The 20,973-nt window shown below is 38.9% G+C and overlaps 1 protein-coding gene across 7 annotated transcripts in view; it reads right to left on the bottom strand.

The window, feature by feature from the left end:
* Positions 1–2,896: 2,896 nt before the first annotated feature.
* CTDSPL (CTD small phosphatase like) overlaps positions 2,897–20,973 on the bottom strand; it is a 73,878-nt gene continuing 55,801 nt past the window's right edge. For 3 of the 7 annotated variants that reach the window (XM_087917566.1, XM_087917561.1, XM_087917567.1), the window contains 5 exons: positions 20,382–20,438; positions 16,762–16,854; positions 13,269–13,454; positions 7,708–9,128; positions 2,897–6,346 (listed from right to left, as the gene is read on the bottom strand). In XM_087917566.1, the coding sequence (XP_087773692.1) occupies positions 9,003–9,128; positions 13,269–13,454; positions 16,762–16,854; positions 20,382–20,438 (462 nt within the window). In that variant the 3' untranslated portion in view covers positions 2,897–6,346; positions 7,708–9,002. Of the gene's footprint in view, positions 6,347–7,707; positions 9,129–10,265; positions 10,322–11,802; positions 12,496–13,268; positions 13,455–16,761; positions 16,855–20,381; positions 20,439–20,973 lie in introns of those variants that run through there. The other 4 variants (XM_087917568.1, XM_087917562.1, XM_087917564.1 and 1 more) reach the window with 3 other exon arrangements.

Raw genomic sequence — 20,973 nt, 5'->3', positions numbered from 1 at the left:
CTCCCATGGGGCCATTCAGGGGTAACTTTGTAGGTTGTCTTGAGCTCCAAGCCTGGTTGAATCTTGCTGGGTGATGAAATGAAGGGGGTTTGGGCAATTCCTATTATGCCTTAATGGCTTTGCCCTGAAGGATCTTGAGTGAGGGCCTTTGCTTATGAACAAACCTAGCCATCTCTTTAATCTCTTAAGTGCCGACATCTGCTGTGGGCTATTGAGGAGGGTGGGGGCTATTAAGAGTGGGTCTGCTTCCTGCCTAAAAAAAACATGTTTCTCCATTTTCTCATCCAGGAAACACAATATTCTGCCTTTTTAATATTTCATTCTTCTAGGAGTGGGTGGTAACTTCCTAAAGCAAGGTAAATAACTCATAGTGGCTTTGGGGGTGCTGATGGACCACTTGAAAGACCAACTTTCGGCCTGATCATTCTAGAAAAGGTTATCATTTACAGCTAAGGTTGACTTGACATCAATGAGACCAACCCACCCCCCCAAGATTCTGGTTTTCAACCAGTTTAACAAGCCTTGCCACTTTTTGCTAGTTATATGGGTTGCAAGTTATACAAACAGATCTTGCAGTATAAAGGCGTTAATCCAAAAAGGCATATTGTCTGATAGATGGGGTGCTTGCTATCTTGAACCTTGAAAGTGAATGGAATTACTAGTAGACTTTGGCATATGACAACAATTGAGCCCAAAATTACTGTTGCTAAGCAAGACAGTTGCCAAGTGAGTTTGTCCAATTTTACGACTGCAGTTGCTAAATTAGTAACATGGTTGTTAAGTGAATCAGGCTTCCCCATTGGCTTTGCTTGTCAGGTCACAAAATCTTATGACCCCAGGATGCTGCAACTGTCATGAGTCAGTTGGACACATGATAGGAATATTGCAACAGCTGTTAAAATATGAAAAAGAGTCATGTCCAAAAATAGAATTAAAATCAAAGTGAATTTGGAGGTATAAAGGCTCCTGCTTTGGGCAGGGGGTTGGACTAGAAGACCTCGAGGGACCCCTTCCAGCCTTATAATTCTAGGTGTCACTGTACCTAATCCTTTTACCTGCTTCTACTAAACACCCAAGGTCAAAGTACATGAAAATATTTGTATAGGAAACCACCCAAATGTTTGACTATATTGCAGTAAAAATAGCTTTTAATTTTATTATTAAATTTATATGCCCTCCCCATTTAATAAAGCAAACACAGTGCAAAAAACAGGAATAAATCAAGCACCAGGCTGCCTCTGAAACATTATGTGTTAGAATAGGCATTAATATATTTCTGTTTACATTTGAAATTATGTGCCAAAACAAGCCTTTGCTCCTTCCTGGTTTTCTTCTCTTTCATTAATGCTTTCAGAATCAAAGGTTGCAGAAGGAGTAGGTTAAAGGCAAATATTTCACTAGAAAACTGTAGACCTAGAGACCCTATACTGGTGACATGTGGTGATGTCATTATACAGGTTTAGCAATGGCTGAAAAATGGACTTAAATGGATGCCAAGCCAGTGTGGGTTCTTTCTTCAACCCACCAATGTTGCGTTTCCTGTTCAAAATTTACTAGCTTGATTCTGCCACCTTGTGGCCAGAAAAATGTGTACATTAATGAGATTTTAGTGATCTCATCAGTCCAACAAACTCCAACAAACCATTCCTCCCCCGCCCCCTCTAATACAGGCGTCTCCAGACTTGGCAACTTTTTAAGACTTGTGTACTTCAACTCCCAGAATTCCTCCCTGCTGGCTGAGGAACCCTGGGAATTGAAGTCCACTAGTCTTAAAAGTTGCCAAGTTTGGATACCCTTGCTTGAATATAACATATTAGGGGGTAGTTTTCTGCACACAGACACACACCCCACCAGCCCAATATAAACGCAGGTTCATTTCATTGCAACGCTCCTCCTCTGGTGGATGCAAATTCTGGAGGATTCTTTTACAGGATGAAATCACGTTTGAATGAAAATGTTCCATGCAAATTAGAAATATACTGTGTGTTTTTCTTCTTGATGTTTTTATTAACAAAGCTGACCTTTATATAACCATCCTGAATTAATCTAAACATTCATCCAAAGAGTGCCCCAACATAGCCCTTGCTAGGACACCGTTTTGCTTAAACAAGGGGCATTTGGGGCAAAATTGTTTTGCGGTTTTTAACAGAGAACTGTTAAAATTGTGGCTAAAAATCGGTAGCCTGATTTTTTATTCTTTTGGGGGGGGTTGGTCTATTTCTGGGTGCCAACTTGTTCAGGAAACTTGTAGCAGAATTTAGAATAGCCTAAGCACTTTCTGGATGGGGGCAGATTTTATCTCTCAGAATTCTTCAGCTAACATGACTTTGCGGAGAATCTTGGGAGTTGGGAGTCCACACATCAGGAAGTGGCCTGAGAGCTTGGAGAAACTTTGATCTAATCAGTGGGGAAACTGTTTTGTCTTTCTGAAGAGGAAGGTTGATTTTTCAAAACTGCAGAACATTCCTCTCAACGCCTTGATGCAATGCCTCGATGCAACTATAGATTCCCTTTTAAAAAAAACCCATATTTTAATTTTCCACAGTAAAATGTCTCAATACCCCCCAACCCCCATTAAACCTGGTTATCAGTGCTTTCCTTCCTTCACTTAATCCTCCCATGGTTAAATCTGTTTTTTTTTTCAAGAACTGTGGCATTGTTCAACATAGGGAAGAGTGTAAACAGTTCCTTTATATTAGATTAACAAAGTTCACACCCATTGCTCCTGATCTTTTCATAGTTCCCAGAAATAAAATAGAAAAAAAAACAAAACCAGGCAGCTTTTATTTATTTTGCATAGTTAGCTGATAGGATTTCAAGCCATTTTTTTCAATCCCAATTTGCCTTCCCAAAGTAATTGTTGCAGCACCTTTAAATCAGAGGCGAAAACATTTGATTTACAATAGGACTGTGCGGTTTGGTGTTTTATTGTTTTTTTAAAAAACAGATCTATAGAGCAATTTGTTTTCATTTTGGAAAATATAGAGAGACAGACTACAGATTTTTTTTTTTTTACATTGATATTTCCAGGGTCTTTTGAGATTAGATTTTCCACATTTTCATTCCAGTTAATCAGTGATGCCAGGAATAGAGACTGTACAAACCACAAATTAAACAACCCTTAGAGATGAGCGATTCATCAATTAAAAGCTTTCCTTGCTGTTTTTTTTTTTTTTAAGTTACAGTACAAAAAGTTGAGCAAGAAGGAACAATTGTGCACCTTATTTTCTTGACTGTTTCCCTCCCCCTTTCCAGTTTTGGTAAAATATATTTCTGGACACAGCCAGTATTTGTCTGTTTAACTATTGTGGATACTTATTTATTGGTATCCAGGGCATTCTGCTTCCCAACTCGAGATCAAAATTAGAAGGTTAAGTGAACGAAGTACAGTGAAATACATAATGGATGTGACAACTCTGCAAAGCTGTCAGTGTTTAGAAGACAACAGTTGCCAGGCCTCTCATTCCTCCTTTGCTGCCCTGTGTAATTTACTCACTGCGGAAAGACCTGAGTAACTTTATCAAGCAAGAGGAAAGAGTGAGTGGACGTAATTCTCTCAGGCTACCCAGTGTAGGCTGCTCATGAGTGCAAAGGAAACTGAAGGGAAAGGGAGAGAAGAAAAGGGGGGAAAGGAAGAGTGTGAGAGAGAGGAAAAGGAAAGGGAGGAGTGGGAAAGGAAGGGAAGGAAGGAAGGAAGGAAGGAAGGAAGGAAGGAAGGAAGGAAGGAAGGAATTTTCATATTCTAGGAACCCTTCAAGTGCTGGTGTTGCATCATGCCCATTTCTAAGTCATCCCCCCCTCCCGCCCCCACAAAAATCTCCCAACATACAACTGACAACGGAACTTCTCAAGCAGAAGCTAAAGTTCTGGGTTCTGGAGCAGGGATGGGGGATTAAAGATGACCCCCCCCTCTTTACTCGCATGATTGACTTTTTGGGCTCCGCCCTCCCGACCTGCTTGCATTCAGATATTTAAAATGCCATCCTTCAGCTATGTTGCAGAACCTGGTAGACTCGTGCAACTGAGTTGCTGATGCAACTCTTCCAATCAAGAGCGCCATCTTGGTTAACATTACTACAAAGGGCCAACATGTTGTGTTCAACCCAGGGCAAATTCAACTGGTCAGCAATGTGCCTGAAAATTGTGTAGAGGTCAACAGAATTCTCGTTTACAGCCACGAAAGGTTGCACACTACATACAAGGTATCCCCTGCCTTAAGAGTTTGAAAATAACTGATTGGACAAGTTAATGGCTCACTGAAGTGCACAAAAGCTGTTTTTGTTCGTCTTGTTACGTGCAACTGATCACAGATCAGTCTCAAAACCAGGAAAATAGTTCTGAGGGATTTCTTAAGCATCTTGAGAATATGGCTGTAAGAGGCTTCATAAACAATTCCCCCCAAAATGTATCACCTCAGAAAATCCAGCGCAAACAGAACTAATGCCTAAATTTTAAAAGAGTTTTCCTTCGGCCATCTACGAGTAACATCCTGTATTCTCAGGACTAGATTAATTTAAGGAGCTCCAGAACTGAAACCATGCCCAAGTAAAGAAAAGGCACTAGATTGTTATAACCATGATTTTCCAAAGAAAATTGATCGATTTCCACATCCCAGAATTTTTCAGAATTGGCACCCCCAACAGAAGTTCTGTTGTCTGCTGGATGTGGGATTCCCTTCATGTTACAAGACACTTTTTTTCATAATCAACATTCATTCGCAGAGGCATTCATTTAAGGCAACTGGATAAGAGGGGGAAAAAAACAACACACTGATTTAATTAAAAAAAGTGAATGTCAAACAAAATGGCCTGTGTTATGCACAAATTGTTGCATAAAACTGTCGAAGACACACATTATTAGAAAGGGCAACATATGATGGAAACTGGTTGTTGGGAAGATCAAAAATTTCAAGATGAGCCAGAAAAAACATTGCAATTTTACTTCAACTTAATACCAACCGTTGCCATCGTATTTGCCCGTTTACAACCTGAATTCTTTTTCCCTGCAGACTGTATCTGAGGCTCAAAAAGTCAGAGATACAGTTGAAAAATAATACTGCTTAGAGAACATACTTTGGCAGTATAAATGCTTCACTATTTTGAAGTCAAATACCCAAACTAAAGATCTCACTAAAATTAAGTTTCATGGACTTAACCAGCACTCAAATAAAACTTCAAACCAACAAAAGAAAGAAAGAAAAAGGCCAAAAAAAAAAAAAAAAAACACCACCAACACTCCAGATGTTATTATTCTGATCAGATATATATCAGATTCTTGACAGAGAAGATGTACAATTAAAAGAAGAACCTTCAATAGGTCAAATGAAGATATCGGCAGAGTTGGTCCCTCGGGGTTCATATAGGACTGTCCTGCTAATACAATACTGGTAGAGCTCTCCAAACATTGATTAAAAGTCCCTTGGGTAGAATCAAGAGTCTGGTTTTTGGCTTTTTTTTCCCCCACTATGCCTCTGATCACCTGTTTTCTGTCTATGGATGTTTGCCTGAATGTTCACTTTGAATAGATGGCCCATCTGCTTCTTAACTGATTTAAAAAATATTCTTTTTAACAAATTCAACTAAAACTGCAAAGGCAAGGAGCAAGAACCCGTGATTTCAGCATCTGAGAGGTTATTTTTACTGGGATAAACACCAAATGTTTTAAAGACAGTTCTTGTCCACTATGGTATTTGAGCATTTCAAAGGGCTACGGTTAGTGTAAAAAAGAATAAAAATGAATTTACAAGGAAGATGGAAACATACAACTGAAGTGCACCCTCTTTTAGATTCAAGAGATTAAAAAAATATAGAGAAAGACAAATATAGGGAAAAAACAACATTCTTGATATTTATCACAATGTTTCCCTCCAAGGATGAAAAAATGCATACATCTAAACAATAGAGAATTATTTGACAATCTTGACCAAAAGAAAAATATACCCAGTAATTGTGCTTTCTCAGACCAATGTACTTAATAGGGGTCAGGTTTTCAGAAAAAAAATCAAGCTTTGTTCTATACTGAGGAACAAGTACACACCAAATTAAAATACTAAAAGCTTTTCACTCTGACAACCCGGTTTTCCCTAAAATATGTTAGTTCTAAGCATCTCCATGCACGACCCTAGATCGGGTTAGAAAGTTGCAAAGAAAAAGAAGAATTAAACGTTATATCATAGAATTAAAGCACAGAACTAACGTCCCTATTTTTCTTTTCAACAAAAACGGAAGAAGCATGAAGGGAAGAAAAATTCCACTGTGGAAACACTGATGACAACCCCGAATTAAAACAAACAAAAAACAAAACAAAACAAAAACCAGATTGACACGTGATTACGTTGGCCAAAAAACTAAATATTGTTATTTGAAAATTCCAGTTAGGTTATCGACGATAGAAGCGTTCTCTTATCCTATAATCTATAAAAAGGAACAAACAGTTAGTTATGGGGAATTACTAGATGAAAAGGGTGAACTTCAATCGATGCAAAAACTAGAAGAACAAGGTATACAGATGAATTGGTTTTCATATCTGCAAATACATTCAAAGTACTATGAGGATTCCAAAGCAGAGGGATTTTATGATAAGCAAACTGATTTAGATAAGATTTTGATGGGTACTGATGAAAAGGTGATTAAAAAGCTGTATGGTTACTTATTGGAAATTAAGCTGGAGGAAGAACAAGTTAAAGAAACTATGATTGCTTGGGGGAGGAATTTTGGATATGGGATTGATTTAGAGAAATGGCAGAAATTATGGTTGCAAAATTATAAAATGACAATGTCTACAGCCTATAAAGAAAACTTGTATAAGATGTTTTACAGGTGGCATTTTCCCCCGACAAGGATAGCAAGAATGTTCAAGAACAAATCCGAAAAATGTTGGAAGTGTCATCAGAAACCTGGTTCATACTACCATATGTGGTGGACTTGTGAGGATGCTAGAAAATATTGGACTAAAATCCACATGTGGCTGGAAAAAATGACAAAGAAGCATATAGACTTGAAACCGGAGTTTTTTTTATTGGGAATCCTACCAGATACTTATAGTAAAGAGTTGAAATATTTGATTGTAAATGTATTGACTGCTGCTAGGATTGTATTTGCAAAAAATTGGAAAAATGAGAAAATTCCATTGCAAGAAGAAGTTGTAAAGAAAATATTGGAATGTGCTGAGATGAGTAGATTGACTTTTGAAATTAGAGAGCAAGAAGATAAACAATTTTATATAGTTTGGGATCTCTTCTATCAATGGTTGAATGATGAAATACTAAAATATAAAGGTTAGACAATAAGAAATAATATTGATTTTATTTTCTTTTTCTTTTTATTGGTGTTTGATACTATATTTATATAATAGTTTTCTGTTTCCTTTTTTTTTCTTTCCTATTTAGGATAGAATTGGCATGATTATAAGATTTGTTTTAGAATAAATTATTTAAAATATAGTTATCTCATAAAGGCATGATCGAATAAAAGTTTAGTCAAATTTCTTTTTTTTTAATAGTGATACTATGATTTATAAATTTGTATTGATAATAAGAGTACTATATAAGGTAATTGTAATTGTGACTATGAGATTAATGCACAAAACTGATGGACCAACCGACTTACTGTTTATATAAAAATATGGGGGAGCTGATTCTTTTATGTTTTGTTGTTGTGTTTGTATGTTAAAAAACAATAAAAAATTTATATATATAAAAAAAAAAACTAAATATGTAAAGGGCTTTTGAAGTTCCAGTAGCACAGGCACAGCGGCAAAGAACAGTATAAAAGCCAAGGTCCAGTTCCATTTGGTGAGCCTTCGTTAGCAGCAATTAAGGAGGGGGGCGGGGGAGGGGAATGGCACAATTTAAAAATAATAAAAATATAAAGTGAAATGTCTCCCACCAGGGCCCTAGAAAGGAAAGTAGGTTATGGAAAGAAACTTCCCTTTCTTTGGAACTTTAGCGCATCGTTTGCCAATAGCTTACTATAAATATTTCATGCTGAATAAATACACTCATTGTCTTCTATGCTTTCCCTCCCGTTTTATCCCTGACATCAGAAACACCTGGAAGTTGTGCGTTAGCAAACACAATCAGACTCTTCTTGAAGGGAGTGTGGACTTGCAAGGGAGCGTACTTCCCCTTCCATTTTGCTGTATTCCGCCTGGGGAGGAGAGGGGAATGCAGATATGCCCTAGTCTAAGTGCAAAACATCCAAATTATTAAGGGAGCTGCACCTCCAGCTTAGATGTTACCCCGTAGTTTACTTCTACCTACTGGTATGCGGCTTCAAAGGTGGTACAAAATATAGCCATTGATATTTTAAGGAGAATAACAACCTCTTCCCAGATTTCTCCTTTGATTCCGTAGTTTTTAAGTGGCTCTATAAAAAAAATGTCTCCCAGCTCTTCTTTGTCTTTTTTTTTGTTTTTTCAAGCATTTAAACAATACAAGACTAAAAGATTCTGGAAATACCTCTTGTACAAAAGTGATTTTTTTTTCTTTTTTTCTTTTTGTAAATCTGAAAACAACATTCAAAAAGGCACTTCATCCTGGAAGAAATCAAGTTCAGAGTCAGGTCAACTGCTCTAATGAAGCAGGCCGGGGCGAGAAAAACACTCTGCATAGCAGGATGAGCCGGGAAGGGGTCGCGGGGTCGTGGGGTGGGGATGACTTGACCGGTTGAAGTTAACACCAAGCGTTCATCATTATTATAATCATTATTTTTTGGCATGTTTTAAGGAGGAAAAAAAAGCAGAATTTGTAAAATGCGCCTGTTTATGAAATGCGTTAAACGTCCTGTTCAAAATAGCTTCTTTTTCATTATCTTCTCTTTTCTTGATTTCTGTTTTAAGAAGCAATCCGGTCACCTCATGGCGTTAAGTCAATCTCATGATTTAGAAGCACTGGGTCACAATTGTCTTTCATGGCAGAGGAAGGATGAGAAACATTGAAGGTTTATCCAGAGCAGTCTCCGAGAGATGCTTCAGGTAATGCAACAGGACAGGTGTTCAGGGGACTACCTGTTACACAGCTTATGGATCATCGTATAGACTTCCTCCTCTCTGCTTAATCCTTCGAAGAAAGGAATAAGGTCTAACAGTTCTGTGTCTGTCATGTCGTCAAACCAGGATTGAACAGGCACCTGAAATTAAAAAACAAATGCTCCAACAACTTAATATTGTTATTCATCTATCTATCTATCTATCTATCTATCTATCTATCTATCTATCTATCTATCTATCTATCTATCTATCTATCTATCTTCTATATGTTTTCTTAAGTTTTCGTGGGTACTTACATGTATGGTATTCAACTTTGTTCGGGTATTTTCCCAAATCATTATAGTTGTGCTTTTAAAGTTGTAGCAACGTTTCGGCAGAATCTCATCTGCCATCATCAGGCTTCTGTATTCTGTATTCTTCTGTATTCTACAGAAGCCTGATGATGGCAGATGAGATTCTGCCAAACGCTTCTACAACTTTAAAAGCACAACTATAATGACGTGGAAAATACCGAACAAAGCTGAATTACATACATACATACATACATACATAAAAGCGAAATACCACTCATGCATCATCACAAAATCTCCAGAACCGTACAAAGCCTACAAAGTTGAAATTTGGCACCTATGTTCCTCTTGGCTTCTAGGGGCTCACTAAGAAAGGATTTTTTGAAATGACCACCAGAGCATTAGCGTTTCCTATATTATTATTATTAACATGCTCTGATGCTAAGGAGTTCTACTCCACCTCCCCACCCGAAAAGAAACCTGTTCTAAATGCAAAAGAAAAATAGAGGAGTTTCAGTTTCTCAGCAGCAAACAGTTGAGCTAAGCCACGCCCAGGCTCCTTGCTGTTTCCTTCTTGCTCACACAGCAAATATTGTTTCAGTTTCCAAACAGCCCTCAACTTTCTCACACACTGACAGGACGCTAGCCAGATGAATACCGATGGATGCTGGTAGGCAGAGGCAGAATTTTTTTTACTTATTTTCCTCCCCAAAAACTGAGCCCAACCACATAGTTTCATAGTGAAGCACGGGTATATGCAATTGTAGGTTACTTGAACCTTTAAGAAACATCCTAGGAAAAGGCTGGCTGACTTATACAAGCCCATCTGAATACGATGGGGGAGATTTGGACTTAAGATTATTCGTTAAGTGACTGTTCAAAGTTACAACGGCACTGAAAAAAGTGACATTATAGTTTTTCACACTTACAACCATCGCAGCATCCCCAGGGTTAGGTGATCAAATTTCGGATGCTTGGGCAACTTACTCATATCTAGGATGTTGAAGTGTCCTGGGGTCACAGGATCCCCTTTTTGTGACCTTCTGACAAGCAAAGTCGAAGAAGGAAGTCAGATTCACTTAATAATCCTGCTACTAGCTTAACAACTACAGTGATTCACTTAACACCTGTGGGAAGAAAGGTTGTAAAATGGGGCAAAACTCACTTAACAATTGTTCTGTTTAACAAGGGAAAACCTGGGCTGAATTGTGGTTGTATGTTGAGGAAAGTCTTGCACAAGACACACACAGAAGCTCCAGCTATGAAGTCCCAGTCAAAGTCAAGGGGTCACTTGCATTATCCAAGGGGATGGTTTTGTATTTTATTCATTTATTCCAATCCATTCATTATTTTTACAAATAATTCAAGGTGGCAAACCTATCCAGTACACCCTCCTCCTCTGAATTTCCTCACAACAACCCTGTGAGGTGGGTTGGGATGAGAGAAAGGGACTGGCCCAAAGTCATCCAGCTGGCTTTCAAGCCCAAGGCGGGACTAAAAATCAGAATCTCTTGGTGATTGGCTCAAAGTCACCCAGCTGGCTTGGGTGCCTGAGGCGGGACTAAAACTCACCGTCTCCCATTGATTGGCTGAAAGTCACCCCGCTGGCTTTAACACCTAAGGTGGGACTAGAACTCATCATCTCCTGCTTTGTAAACTGGTGCCTTAACCATAGTCGAAATTGGCTCTCACAATGGAGCGTGTGTGTGTGTTTGCGCATTGCATGGGTTATTTTGGAAAAGGATTTGGAAGAGGTCAGCCAAAGAGCGTGTTTTCATTTCATGGGGATTTCTGGCAATCTAGCTGAACTTGCAGAGGTTTCGTTACCCAACTAGGTAACATCATCAACTGTCTTATTTCTGACCCTTTCTAGAGGATGGGCATCTACCCAGCATCGCTGGATTTTCTTCCTTTGGTTAACAGATATTTTGTTATGCTTTCTAGAGGTCACAAATATAATTTGACCTGTGAGGTTTTATGTCCATAGTGCTGATAGATAAACTGAGCCTGTCAGCATGTTTGCAAGAGCAACTGAAGCCTGACGCTATATACTTCCGGGATTGTTTAGCTGTCAGACACATCGTGGCGGAGTGGGATGGTCGACGGTGACGAGAACCCAGGAAAGCCCCCGTCCTTTTGCGGCTTTTGGAATCGACTGTAGTGCTGCAACGGATGATGGGGAAGGGAGAAATCTGGGTATATAGTTTACGCACGAGTAGGTAGGGTTCATAGGCGAAAGGTAGATTGCAGAGATAGGAAACAATGGACATTATTACGTGTAACCGGATGGTGTCCTAGAGGGTAATTAAGGGGCTAATTAGGGGCAAGTACAGGAGATAGGAGCGTTTAGGTTTGTACCTTTAAATAGCATTGGAAGGCAGAGCTAGCAATCCAGTGCTAACCTAGACTGGATTGTATGCTGTTCTTGCTGGATGGGAAGTTTGTTGTTTGACATTAAACCACCTTGAAACCTGCTTTCTGCTGTTGTATGGTGGTTTGTGTGCAAATCTACGAGGTTTCAGAAGACCGGCTGAGACTTTATTTTATTAAATTTTGAAACCACCTGTCTCTATATGACAGGAGTCTGGGTGGTTTACAGATAAAATATTAAAGCATAAAATCAGTGTACAAAATTAAAAAAGAAAAGGATACATTAAAAATAAATGTGTTTATTTTTAAGGGGGCTTTCAGGTTGCTATCAGCCCTAGGGCTGTGTGCTCTCTGCAAGCCCCAAACAAGGTGAGAGAGCCATGTTTGACAGCTTCCCAGAAGGCCAGGAGAACGGGGGGCCACCTCACTTCTGGAGTGGAGGGTGCTCCAAAGGGTTGGAGCAATGGCACAGCAGGCTCTTTTATTTCATTCATACAATTAATTCATGGTTTCTTTGGTAAATGACTGGAGAGTGATAATTCTCTAATGGCAGATCTCCAAATCTCTTACTAAACTGACACTCCGGAGCCTACTCCCTCTTTTCTTTTTTTTTAAAAGTCAACAAATATCTTTCTAGACAAATCCAAAGGCAGAAATACTTCCATGTATTGCAACCACTGTTGAAAAAGGCTCTCGAGAGACGCTTGGATTTCAAGGAGGCCGAATCAGTCAATGCTAAAGGAAACCAACCCTGACTGTCCTTTGGAAGAACAGATCCTGAAGCTGAAGCTCAAATATTTTGGCCACCGAATGAGAAGATAAGGACTCCTTGGAGAAGATCCTGCTGCTGGGAAAGATGGAAGGCAAAAAGGAGAAAGGGACGGCAGAGGGTGAGATGGTTAGATAGTGTTTTTGACATAACGAACATGAATTTGGGAAAACTCCAGGAGATAGAATAGAATAACAGAATAACAGAGTTGGAAGGGACCTTGGAGGTCATCTAGTCCAACAGCCAACTCAGGCAAGAAACCCTATAACCATTTCAGACAAATGTCCAGTCTCTTCTTAAAAACCTCCAGTGTTGGAGCATTCACAGCTTCTGGAGGCAAGCCGCTCCACTGATTAACTGCTCTAACTGTCAGGAAATTCCTCCTTAGTTCTAAGTTGCTTCTCTCCTTGATTAATTTTCATCCATTGCTTCCTATCCTGCCCTCAGGTGCTTTGGAGAACAGCTTGACTCCCTCTTCTTTGGGGCAGCCCCTGAGATATTGGAAGACTGCTATCCCTGGTCCTTCTTTTCATTAAACTACATACACACTGTTCCTGCAACCGCTCTTCGTATGTTTTAGCCTCCAGTCCCCTAATCATCCTTGTTGCTCTTCTCTGCACTCTTTCTAGAGTCTCAACACCTTTTTTACATCGTGGCGACCAAAACTGGATGCCATTGTTCCAAGTGTGGTCTTACCAAGGCCTTATAGAGTGGCATTAATACTTCAGGTATTAATGTGAAGACAGTGAAGGACAGGTAAGACCTGGCATGCTTGTGGTCCATGAGGTCGCAAAGGTTCAGACACAACTTAATGACTGATCAACAGCAAAATTAAGATCAAAATTACTTACAGCATTTTCAGGATGGAAGATGTAAGACGCAGGGGAATTATCTACGATGACGACTTTGCTCAATTCTCGTCCAAGCCGGCTAAGATCTTTCACGTAATTTCCTCTGTGGAAAACACAGGATTCCCGGAAGAGTCGAGCCGTAAACACACCCCAACGGTCCAACAAATCTGCCACTGGGTCTGCATACTTTTGATTATTTATTTTTTTTGTTAATGAAAGAAAAGGGGTTACAAGTTAAGAAACAAAAGAATATTTTTCTCCCAGTTGAAAACTCAACATACATGTTTCAATACAAATATGAAATAAAGCCCATTGAAGAAATAAAGATATAACCATGATGACAGTGTGGCTATGTGCTTTCCTAGGATGTGGCGCAAAGAAGTCAACGCTGGCAGACGTTGCGTTAAAGTGTTCTTTTTTGCCTTGTGGAAATGGTTCAAGCTTAGGATAAGAGGACCCCCTAGGAACGAAGCGCTAAGAGAGGCCCTAGGAAATGGGGGATTAAACACACAAAAATACAAGCAGTCCTCAACTTATGACCAAAATTGAGCCCAAAATTTCTGTTGTTAAGTGACACATTAATTAAGTGAGTTTTGCCCTGTGGTACGACCTTTCTTGCCAACAGCTGTTAAGTGAATCACTGTGGTTGTTAGGTTAGTAAAACAGCTGTTAAGTGAATCTGGGCTTCCCCATTGACTTTGCTGGTCAGAAGGCCGCAAAAGGGGATCACAGGACCCCCGGGACATTGCAACCGTCGTAAAAATGAACCGGTTACTAAGCGTCTGAATTTTGATCATATCATTATAGGGATTTTGCAAAGGTCTTTTTTTTTTTCCTTTGAAAATGTTTGCTTCTTGAATGGGAAGCAAAATGTTTTTTAAAGGGGAAAAAGAAACAGACAGTCCAGCTTGCTTTTTGAAAAAGCATCTTTGGGATTTGGTTCAAGTCTGATTCCAAAGGCATCACCAAAACAAACCAGCTTCTTCTAGATCAAAATCAAGAAGGCATCTTGTCTTTGTGATATGAAGCCCAATTGGAAAGTCTCATTTTTGGAAAGAATAACAAACGTGAAAAAAGTACCAAGTATGCTAGGCCAATTCCTCATGAAGGAGCAGAGTGTAAAACATATTCTGCTATGAAGATAGCTTTTGATTTACCACAGTTCATTTAGTGACCATTCAAAGTTACAATGAAGGCACTGAAAAAGAGTGACTTATGACCATTTTTTGCATTGTGGCATCCCCATGTGAGCAAAATTCAGATGCTGGACAATTGACATATATTTATGATGGTTTCAGTGTCCAGTGTCAGTGTGTGTGTGTGTGTGTGATTTGATCCCTTTTCTTGCTTTCTGATAAGCAAACTCAAGGGGGAAGCCAGATCCGCTTAACAACTGTGTTACTCACTTAACGGCAATTGCAGCAATTCACTTAACAACTGTGACAAGAAAAATGGGGCAAAAACTCACTTAACAAATGTCTCACTGGGCTCAATTGTGATCGTAAGTCGAGCATTCCCTGTATTAGACTAGAAATTGAACAAACCAAGACTTTAAAATATTAGCGGTCGGCCTATTATTATTTGTAATTTTATAATAGTCCTGTTTTAATTTGAAAACTGCGCATCCTGCAATTTTCTACGCTGCATAGAATTTCAGAGTACACGTTAGACAAACTTCTAATTTCACTGCGGTGCCGAAGTACGATGGTTTCAAATGGCACAGAAATCTTTCAATGAAACTGTGGAAGGCTAATGAACCTATCTTGATTTTCAGTCTTCCTTCTTGAGAACTAAAAAAAGAAGCCTGCTGAACTTTCCTGGAAAACGGAAGAAGATTAAAGCTGCTTTAATGCTGGAGCTCGGGGCTTTGCTACCAGTTGAAATACTTGAACCTGAATTCTCTGCCAGCAACCACTCCCGGTGTGAACCAAACACGCTGATATCATATTTAGACAAGGAATTTGTAAAAACGGCATTCTGCAAAGTTTCTTGCAGCTGCTCGAAAAGATATCTCTGGATATAGGCACAGCTGTTTTGCTACGCTGGTAATCTGTTCTGCAAATGGATATAGCCTTGGTTGTAATTTTTAAAAAAAATCCAGAATAAGAATAATTTTGATGAAGCGGCCTTGTACGGAAGCTCCCCTTGCAAACAAGAGCCACTGGTCAACTTATTTCTGAGGATATTCTAGTCCACTGGTTTAATGCACCTTCCTAATTTCTCCATTGCTATCAAAGTGTGCACAATAATGATTTTATCTGCTTTTCTGCTATCACAGGTACAGTCAACACTGGAAACACCACAAGACTAAACATTTATGGTGGAGGTAATTATAAGCATGGCGACTTCTAATTCAAAGGCACAATGAAGTATTGGTCCCCTTCCTTCCTGGTTAGGAACCTCCCAAGTCCACAAAGACAGATAATGTCAGCAGAATTTGTGTGTATATATATATATATATATATATATATATATATATATATATATATATATATATATATATATATATATATATATATATATATATATATATAATTTGCTTGTATGTTTTCACCAACTTGAAGTCTATCCTATTAATTGCCCGTATATCGATCCAACCAGGCAGTGGATCTGTCCCAGTTAAGGATAGTACATTATGTAATAAGCTATTTTTCTCTCTAACCCCCTCCCCCCACATAACCATGGTAACTAAAAAAAAGGCTCCCATATTGGCATCAGGAGCAATCCAGGAAGGCTGAGTTATGAGACGAGCCCATATGTGATACGGTTACCATGGAAACACTTACCCACACATTAGCAGGCAAAAGTACACGTTGCCAGATAAAGAAAGCAGAAGAAGAAGAAGAAGAAGAAGGAGAAGGAGAAGGAGAAGGAGGAGGAGAAGGAGAAGGAGAAGGAGGAGAAGGAGAAGAAGGAGAAGAAGGAGAAGGAGAAGAAGAAAAAGAAGAAGAAGAAGAAGAAGAAGAAGAAGGAGAAGGAGAAGGAGGAGAAGGAGAAGAAGGAGAAGAAGGAGAAGGAGAAGAAGGAGAAGAAGAGGAAGAAGAAGAAGAAGAAGAAGGAGAAGGAGAAGGAGAAGGAGAAGGAGGAGAAGGAGGAGAAGGAGAAGGAGAAGGAGAAGGAGAAGAAGAAGAAGAAGAAGAAGAAGAAGAAGAAGAAGAAGAAGAAGAAGAAGAAGAAGAAGAAGAAGAAGAAGAAGAGGAGGAGGAGGAGGAGGAGGGGGTAGGAGGGAGATGAAGATAATTATTTTCTCCTCATTTGATATGCCCCCCGATAAAGAGGACCCAACTTTTATTCTAGGAGATTTGGGTAAAGGAAGAAAACTCAATCGTTCATGTTCACCCGATGCTCGTTTCTTCAGAAATGCTGGACTGTTGGCCCAGCTATGCCAATGTTACAAAATTAACCAGGGTGACAGTGTGCTGTGCCCAACTTTGGAGTACCTGAAATGAGACAAGATTGTAAGAATAAGAGGCACACGGATTGCACGACTTACTTTTGCTAGGCTGGCTGTGAATAGAACACATTCAAAAAGGTCTCCCATTCTCTGAAGAAATTTGTCCACGTGTGGCCGCTTTAACACATAAACCTGAAAGTGGAGATAGAAGGCAGGCACTGAGATTCAAAAATGTGCAAACAGCTAAGGTTCATGATCCTGGAAGAATCAATTTATACTTTGATCAAAACAAGAGGCGAAGTGAAGTCCCGCTGCGTCGTTACAAAGGACTAGCTAGTGCAGTTTTATTCCTGTATAAATCAATGAGGCACTACAGGAAAAACAGTATAAACTTAAAGGGACGCAATTTTAAAATTAAAGGATTGTTAGCCTATCATACCAACTCAAAAGATTTTATTCGTCGGCAAAAAGAATGGATGAGTTCAATACTCTCTTTTTCACGTCTTCAAAAAGAGGAAGGATTTTGGTCTCAAAATGAAAATTTCATTTTCATTTCGTTTCATTTTCAGAATGGCAAAATCTCGGATTTGTGAATGGAATGGATTTTCATGGCTTTTGCCATTAAAACTGTTGATAGGATTGTAGCTAAGATACTTCAGTAAATAATTATAGCTAATGCTTTAATAAAACCTATCCACACTAACTCAAGGAACGTTATTCCTGCTACATGATTATTGAACATACAGATACAGCTAAGTTCTCGACTTACAACCTCAACTGAACTCAAAGTTTTTGTTCTTAAGCAAGGCAGTTGTTGAGTGATTTTTGACTCATTTTACGGCCTTCTTTGCTGCATTTGTTACATGAATCTCCGCCATTGGTGAAGTGAATCCTATGGCAATTTAGCAAGCCCAGCTTCCTGCATGGACTTTGCTTGTTAGAAGCTGGTTGGGAAGTTTATAAGTGGTGATCACATGACCCCAGGACACTGCAACGGTCATAAACACATCAGTTGTGAAGTGTCTTAATTTTGATCACGTGACCATGGATGGGGATGTTGCAACAGTCATAAGTAGGTGCTGGTGTAACTTCGAACAATCACTAAATAAATGGTTGTAAGTCAAGGACTACTGTACTGACTTAAGACCGAGGCAGAATAGAAATAAAACAGAACAGAATAGGATAGAATAGAATAAGAATTGAAAGGAAGGGGGAAGAGGAAGGGAGAAGGGGAGAGGACAGAAGAGAAAACTTTGTGCTCACTAAATTGCACAATAGGAGAGAGAGAGAGAGAGAGAGACAAACATTGTTAGTATTATGTCAGCAAGTAGTTTGGTTTTGTATTTGTTTCATTGACTTTTTGAACTGGAGGTAATCTACTCTTGAATTACAACATCCTTAGCTGCCGTCTCCTCTTTTAGAAAAGTGCGAACAAGACGCGTGGACTTGGGACTTCCCAGCATCCTCTTTATCGTGTTGTGGCTACGTCCCAGTGCAAGTAATCAAGGATAGGCCATTAAGATTGCACACAGCCTATCCTGGATTACTTGAACCCGGTCGCAGCCCTTCCTAGAAAGGCGCACCAAGAAGGCTGTCCTTTAAAAAAAGAATAGATTAGATGCAAAAACACCATCACCTACTAAACCCATGCACAACTGTTCACAGTTTATCGTAGTTTTACACAGTCTCTCTGCCATTTCTAAACGGAAAAAAAGTTAAACGGTTGGCAATTACAGCTAAGTCCTACACTTACAGCAGTTTACTTAATGACCAAAGTTACAATGGCATTGAAAAAAGTGACTTATGACCCCTTTTCCACAGTTACGGCCTTTGTAGCATCATGTGATCAAAATTCAGATGCTTGGCAACTGGTTCATATTTATGACCATTGCAGTGTCCCTGGGGGGGGGGGGTCACGTGATCCCATTTTGTGACCTTCTGACAAGCAAAGTCAAGGGGGAAACCAGATTCACTTAACAGACATGTAATTACTAACTTAATAACTGCCGTGGTTCACTTAACAACTATGGCAAGAAAGGTTGTGAAATGAGGTAAAACTCACTTAACAAATGTCTCACTTAACAACATAAATTTTTGGACTCAATTTTTGTCGTAAGTTGAGGAGTACTTTCCTTCATAAAGTGTTGCAGTCATTTGAATAACCACGTGACCCGGTTCGGTTTTACAACAGTGGTTAAGTGAATTCAGATTCTCCCTCCCCAAAAAATTTTCTTGCTGGAAACATCACTTGGTTGCAGGATGCTGCAACTTGTTGAAAATGCAAACCTGTTGCCAAGTGCCCAAATTGAGATCACATGACCATAGCAGTGGTGAGACAGTTTGTGATGGTTGTTAAGTGCAAATTCAAGACATAAATCACTTTTTGGGTGGGAGGCTGTTGCAACTCCGAACTGTCAATAAAGGTAATAAATTGAGAATTACCTTATATTCTTTCTTTTTTCACCATCTATATTAAACATAAGATAATACACATATCTATTTGCATGTTCAAACAAATGTAACTCTCATTTAACCTCAAGTGATGAAAAAGGTAGTAGTTTCTCCTGCTTGAGCAGGGGGCTAGACTGGAAGACCTCCAAGGTCCCTTTTCCTTCTATTCTATTTCTCTTCTATAATGTAGTTTATTATCTTATGAATATTCCTTGCTCCAAATTAGAATCTCAAAGCATTTTCAATCAGAAGGATGTTCTGTCCGAATACAATTCTTAATGATACCTAAATGTATTCAATGCATTGCCCTTCGGGACGCGAATAGTTTCTTTTATTGCTCATAGTTAAAAAGACTACTTTAACAGATACTATGCTCTTTGCACTGAATTTTGATTTTTAAAAATTATGATCCATCTTTGACCCATTTTTACTTTAGGGCACCCATTATGATTGTTGAAAAGGAGGATAAGATTTTTGGATTACATCACCCAAAATATTTAATGGAGCAAGAAGGAAAGCAGGTTTTTGAACTGAACTGAAATCCTTAATTTTCTTATACTTCAGAAGGCTGTCAGAAAGACATATAGGTGATCCCCAACTTATAACCACAATTGAGGTTATAATTACTTCTATTACTCAATGAAACATCCGTTAAATGAAATTTATCCCATTTTACAACCTTTCTTGCCATAGTTAAGTGTATCACTGCAGTTTTCAATTTAGTAACACGGCTGTGAAGTGAATTTGGCTTCCCCGTTGATTTTGGATGCCACGATTAGGTAACAGAAAGTTACCTAATCTCCAAATTTTGATCATTTGACTATGGTCATAAGTACGAAAAATGGTCATAAATCTTTTTTTTCAGTGCCATTGTAACTTTGAATGGTCACTAAATGAACTGTTGTAAGTCGGAGAATACTACCTGAATATGAATTCACCCTTTTTAGATGCATGTATCTGAGAAACTGCACCTAGAACTAACATCTGAACCTCTGGAAGTATGATGGTCAGCAGGTAAGTTACCTGGATAAACTATGATAGCCAACAAAATATCTTGATGTGATGAATCAATTATTGTTACTGTTTAAAGTAACACTTTTTTACTGTCAGTTTGAACTGAAATAGCTTTGTAGTTGAAACTTTGCAATCCGAAAACTCACTAATTTTAACCTGTCGATTAACTCCAAAGCTTCATCCTCTGCCAAGCTAACTTGACCGTTGTGCAAAGCAATCTGCCACTTCCATATAAAAAGGCAAGCAGTACTTACCTGATGTATAGTTCCGTCAATTTCAACAGGAACGATGAAATCAGCATTGCTAATTGGCTAGAAAAGTGAAAACAAAACGATCTTTAGGAAAAGAATTATTTGTAGTCTGCAGAGAGAAACTTAACAAAATCATAAAACAGCCCACATGGCATCAATCTTCACACTTCTGGGAACAACTGGACTCTTTCACACTTAGCCAAGAGATTGGGATTATTCTCTTCATGTATTGAAGAGAGGCATTCCAGTGATTGGCTAAGATATATTTGTTTAATAATATAGGAACAGCAGATTTCTATACGCTCTTTAAAAAAAAATCCAACAAAGAAATTGAAAGGTGAAGCAGACTGTACCTTCTTTTCAAGCAAAAGGGAGATTCCCCACCACCCCAATAAACGGAGAAAAAGCATATCCCATACCTGTTACACTCCCAACAGAATTAGTTACTAGAAAAAAAACTATGCTTTGCTCTGGGAAGTCCTGGCATTCGGAGAAAGATGCCAGACTCTAGTAGTTCAATGTAACCTCATGGATCTCTTCGGGATTAATGTCTTTTCTTTTCTTTTTAATTTCCACCAGGGATTCCTTTCCCTTT

The sequence above is a fragment of the Pseudonaja textilis genome, chromosome Z, assembly GCF_049901715.1.
Source record: "Pseudonaja textilis isolate UNSWEBS1 chromosome Z, rPseTex1.2, whole genome shotgun sequence".
NCBI classification, from domain to species: domain Eukaryota; kingdom Metazoa; phylum Chordata; class Lepidosauria; order Squamata; family Elapidae; genus Pseudonaja; species Pseudonaja textilis.
Note: the sequence above shows the minus strand (reverse complement) of the source record. Positions and strands in the feature narration are given on the sequence as shown.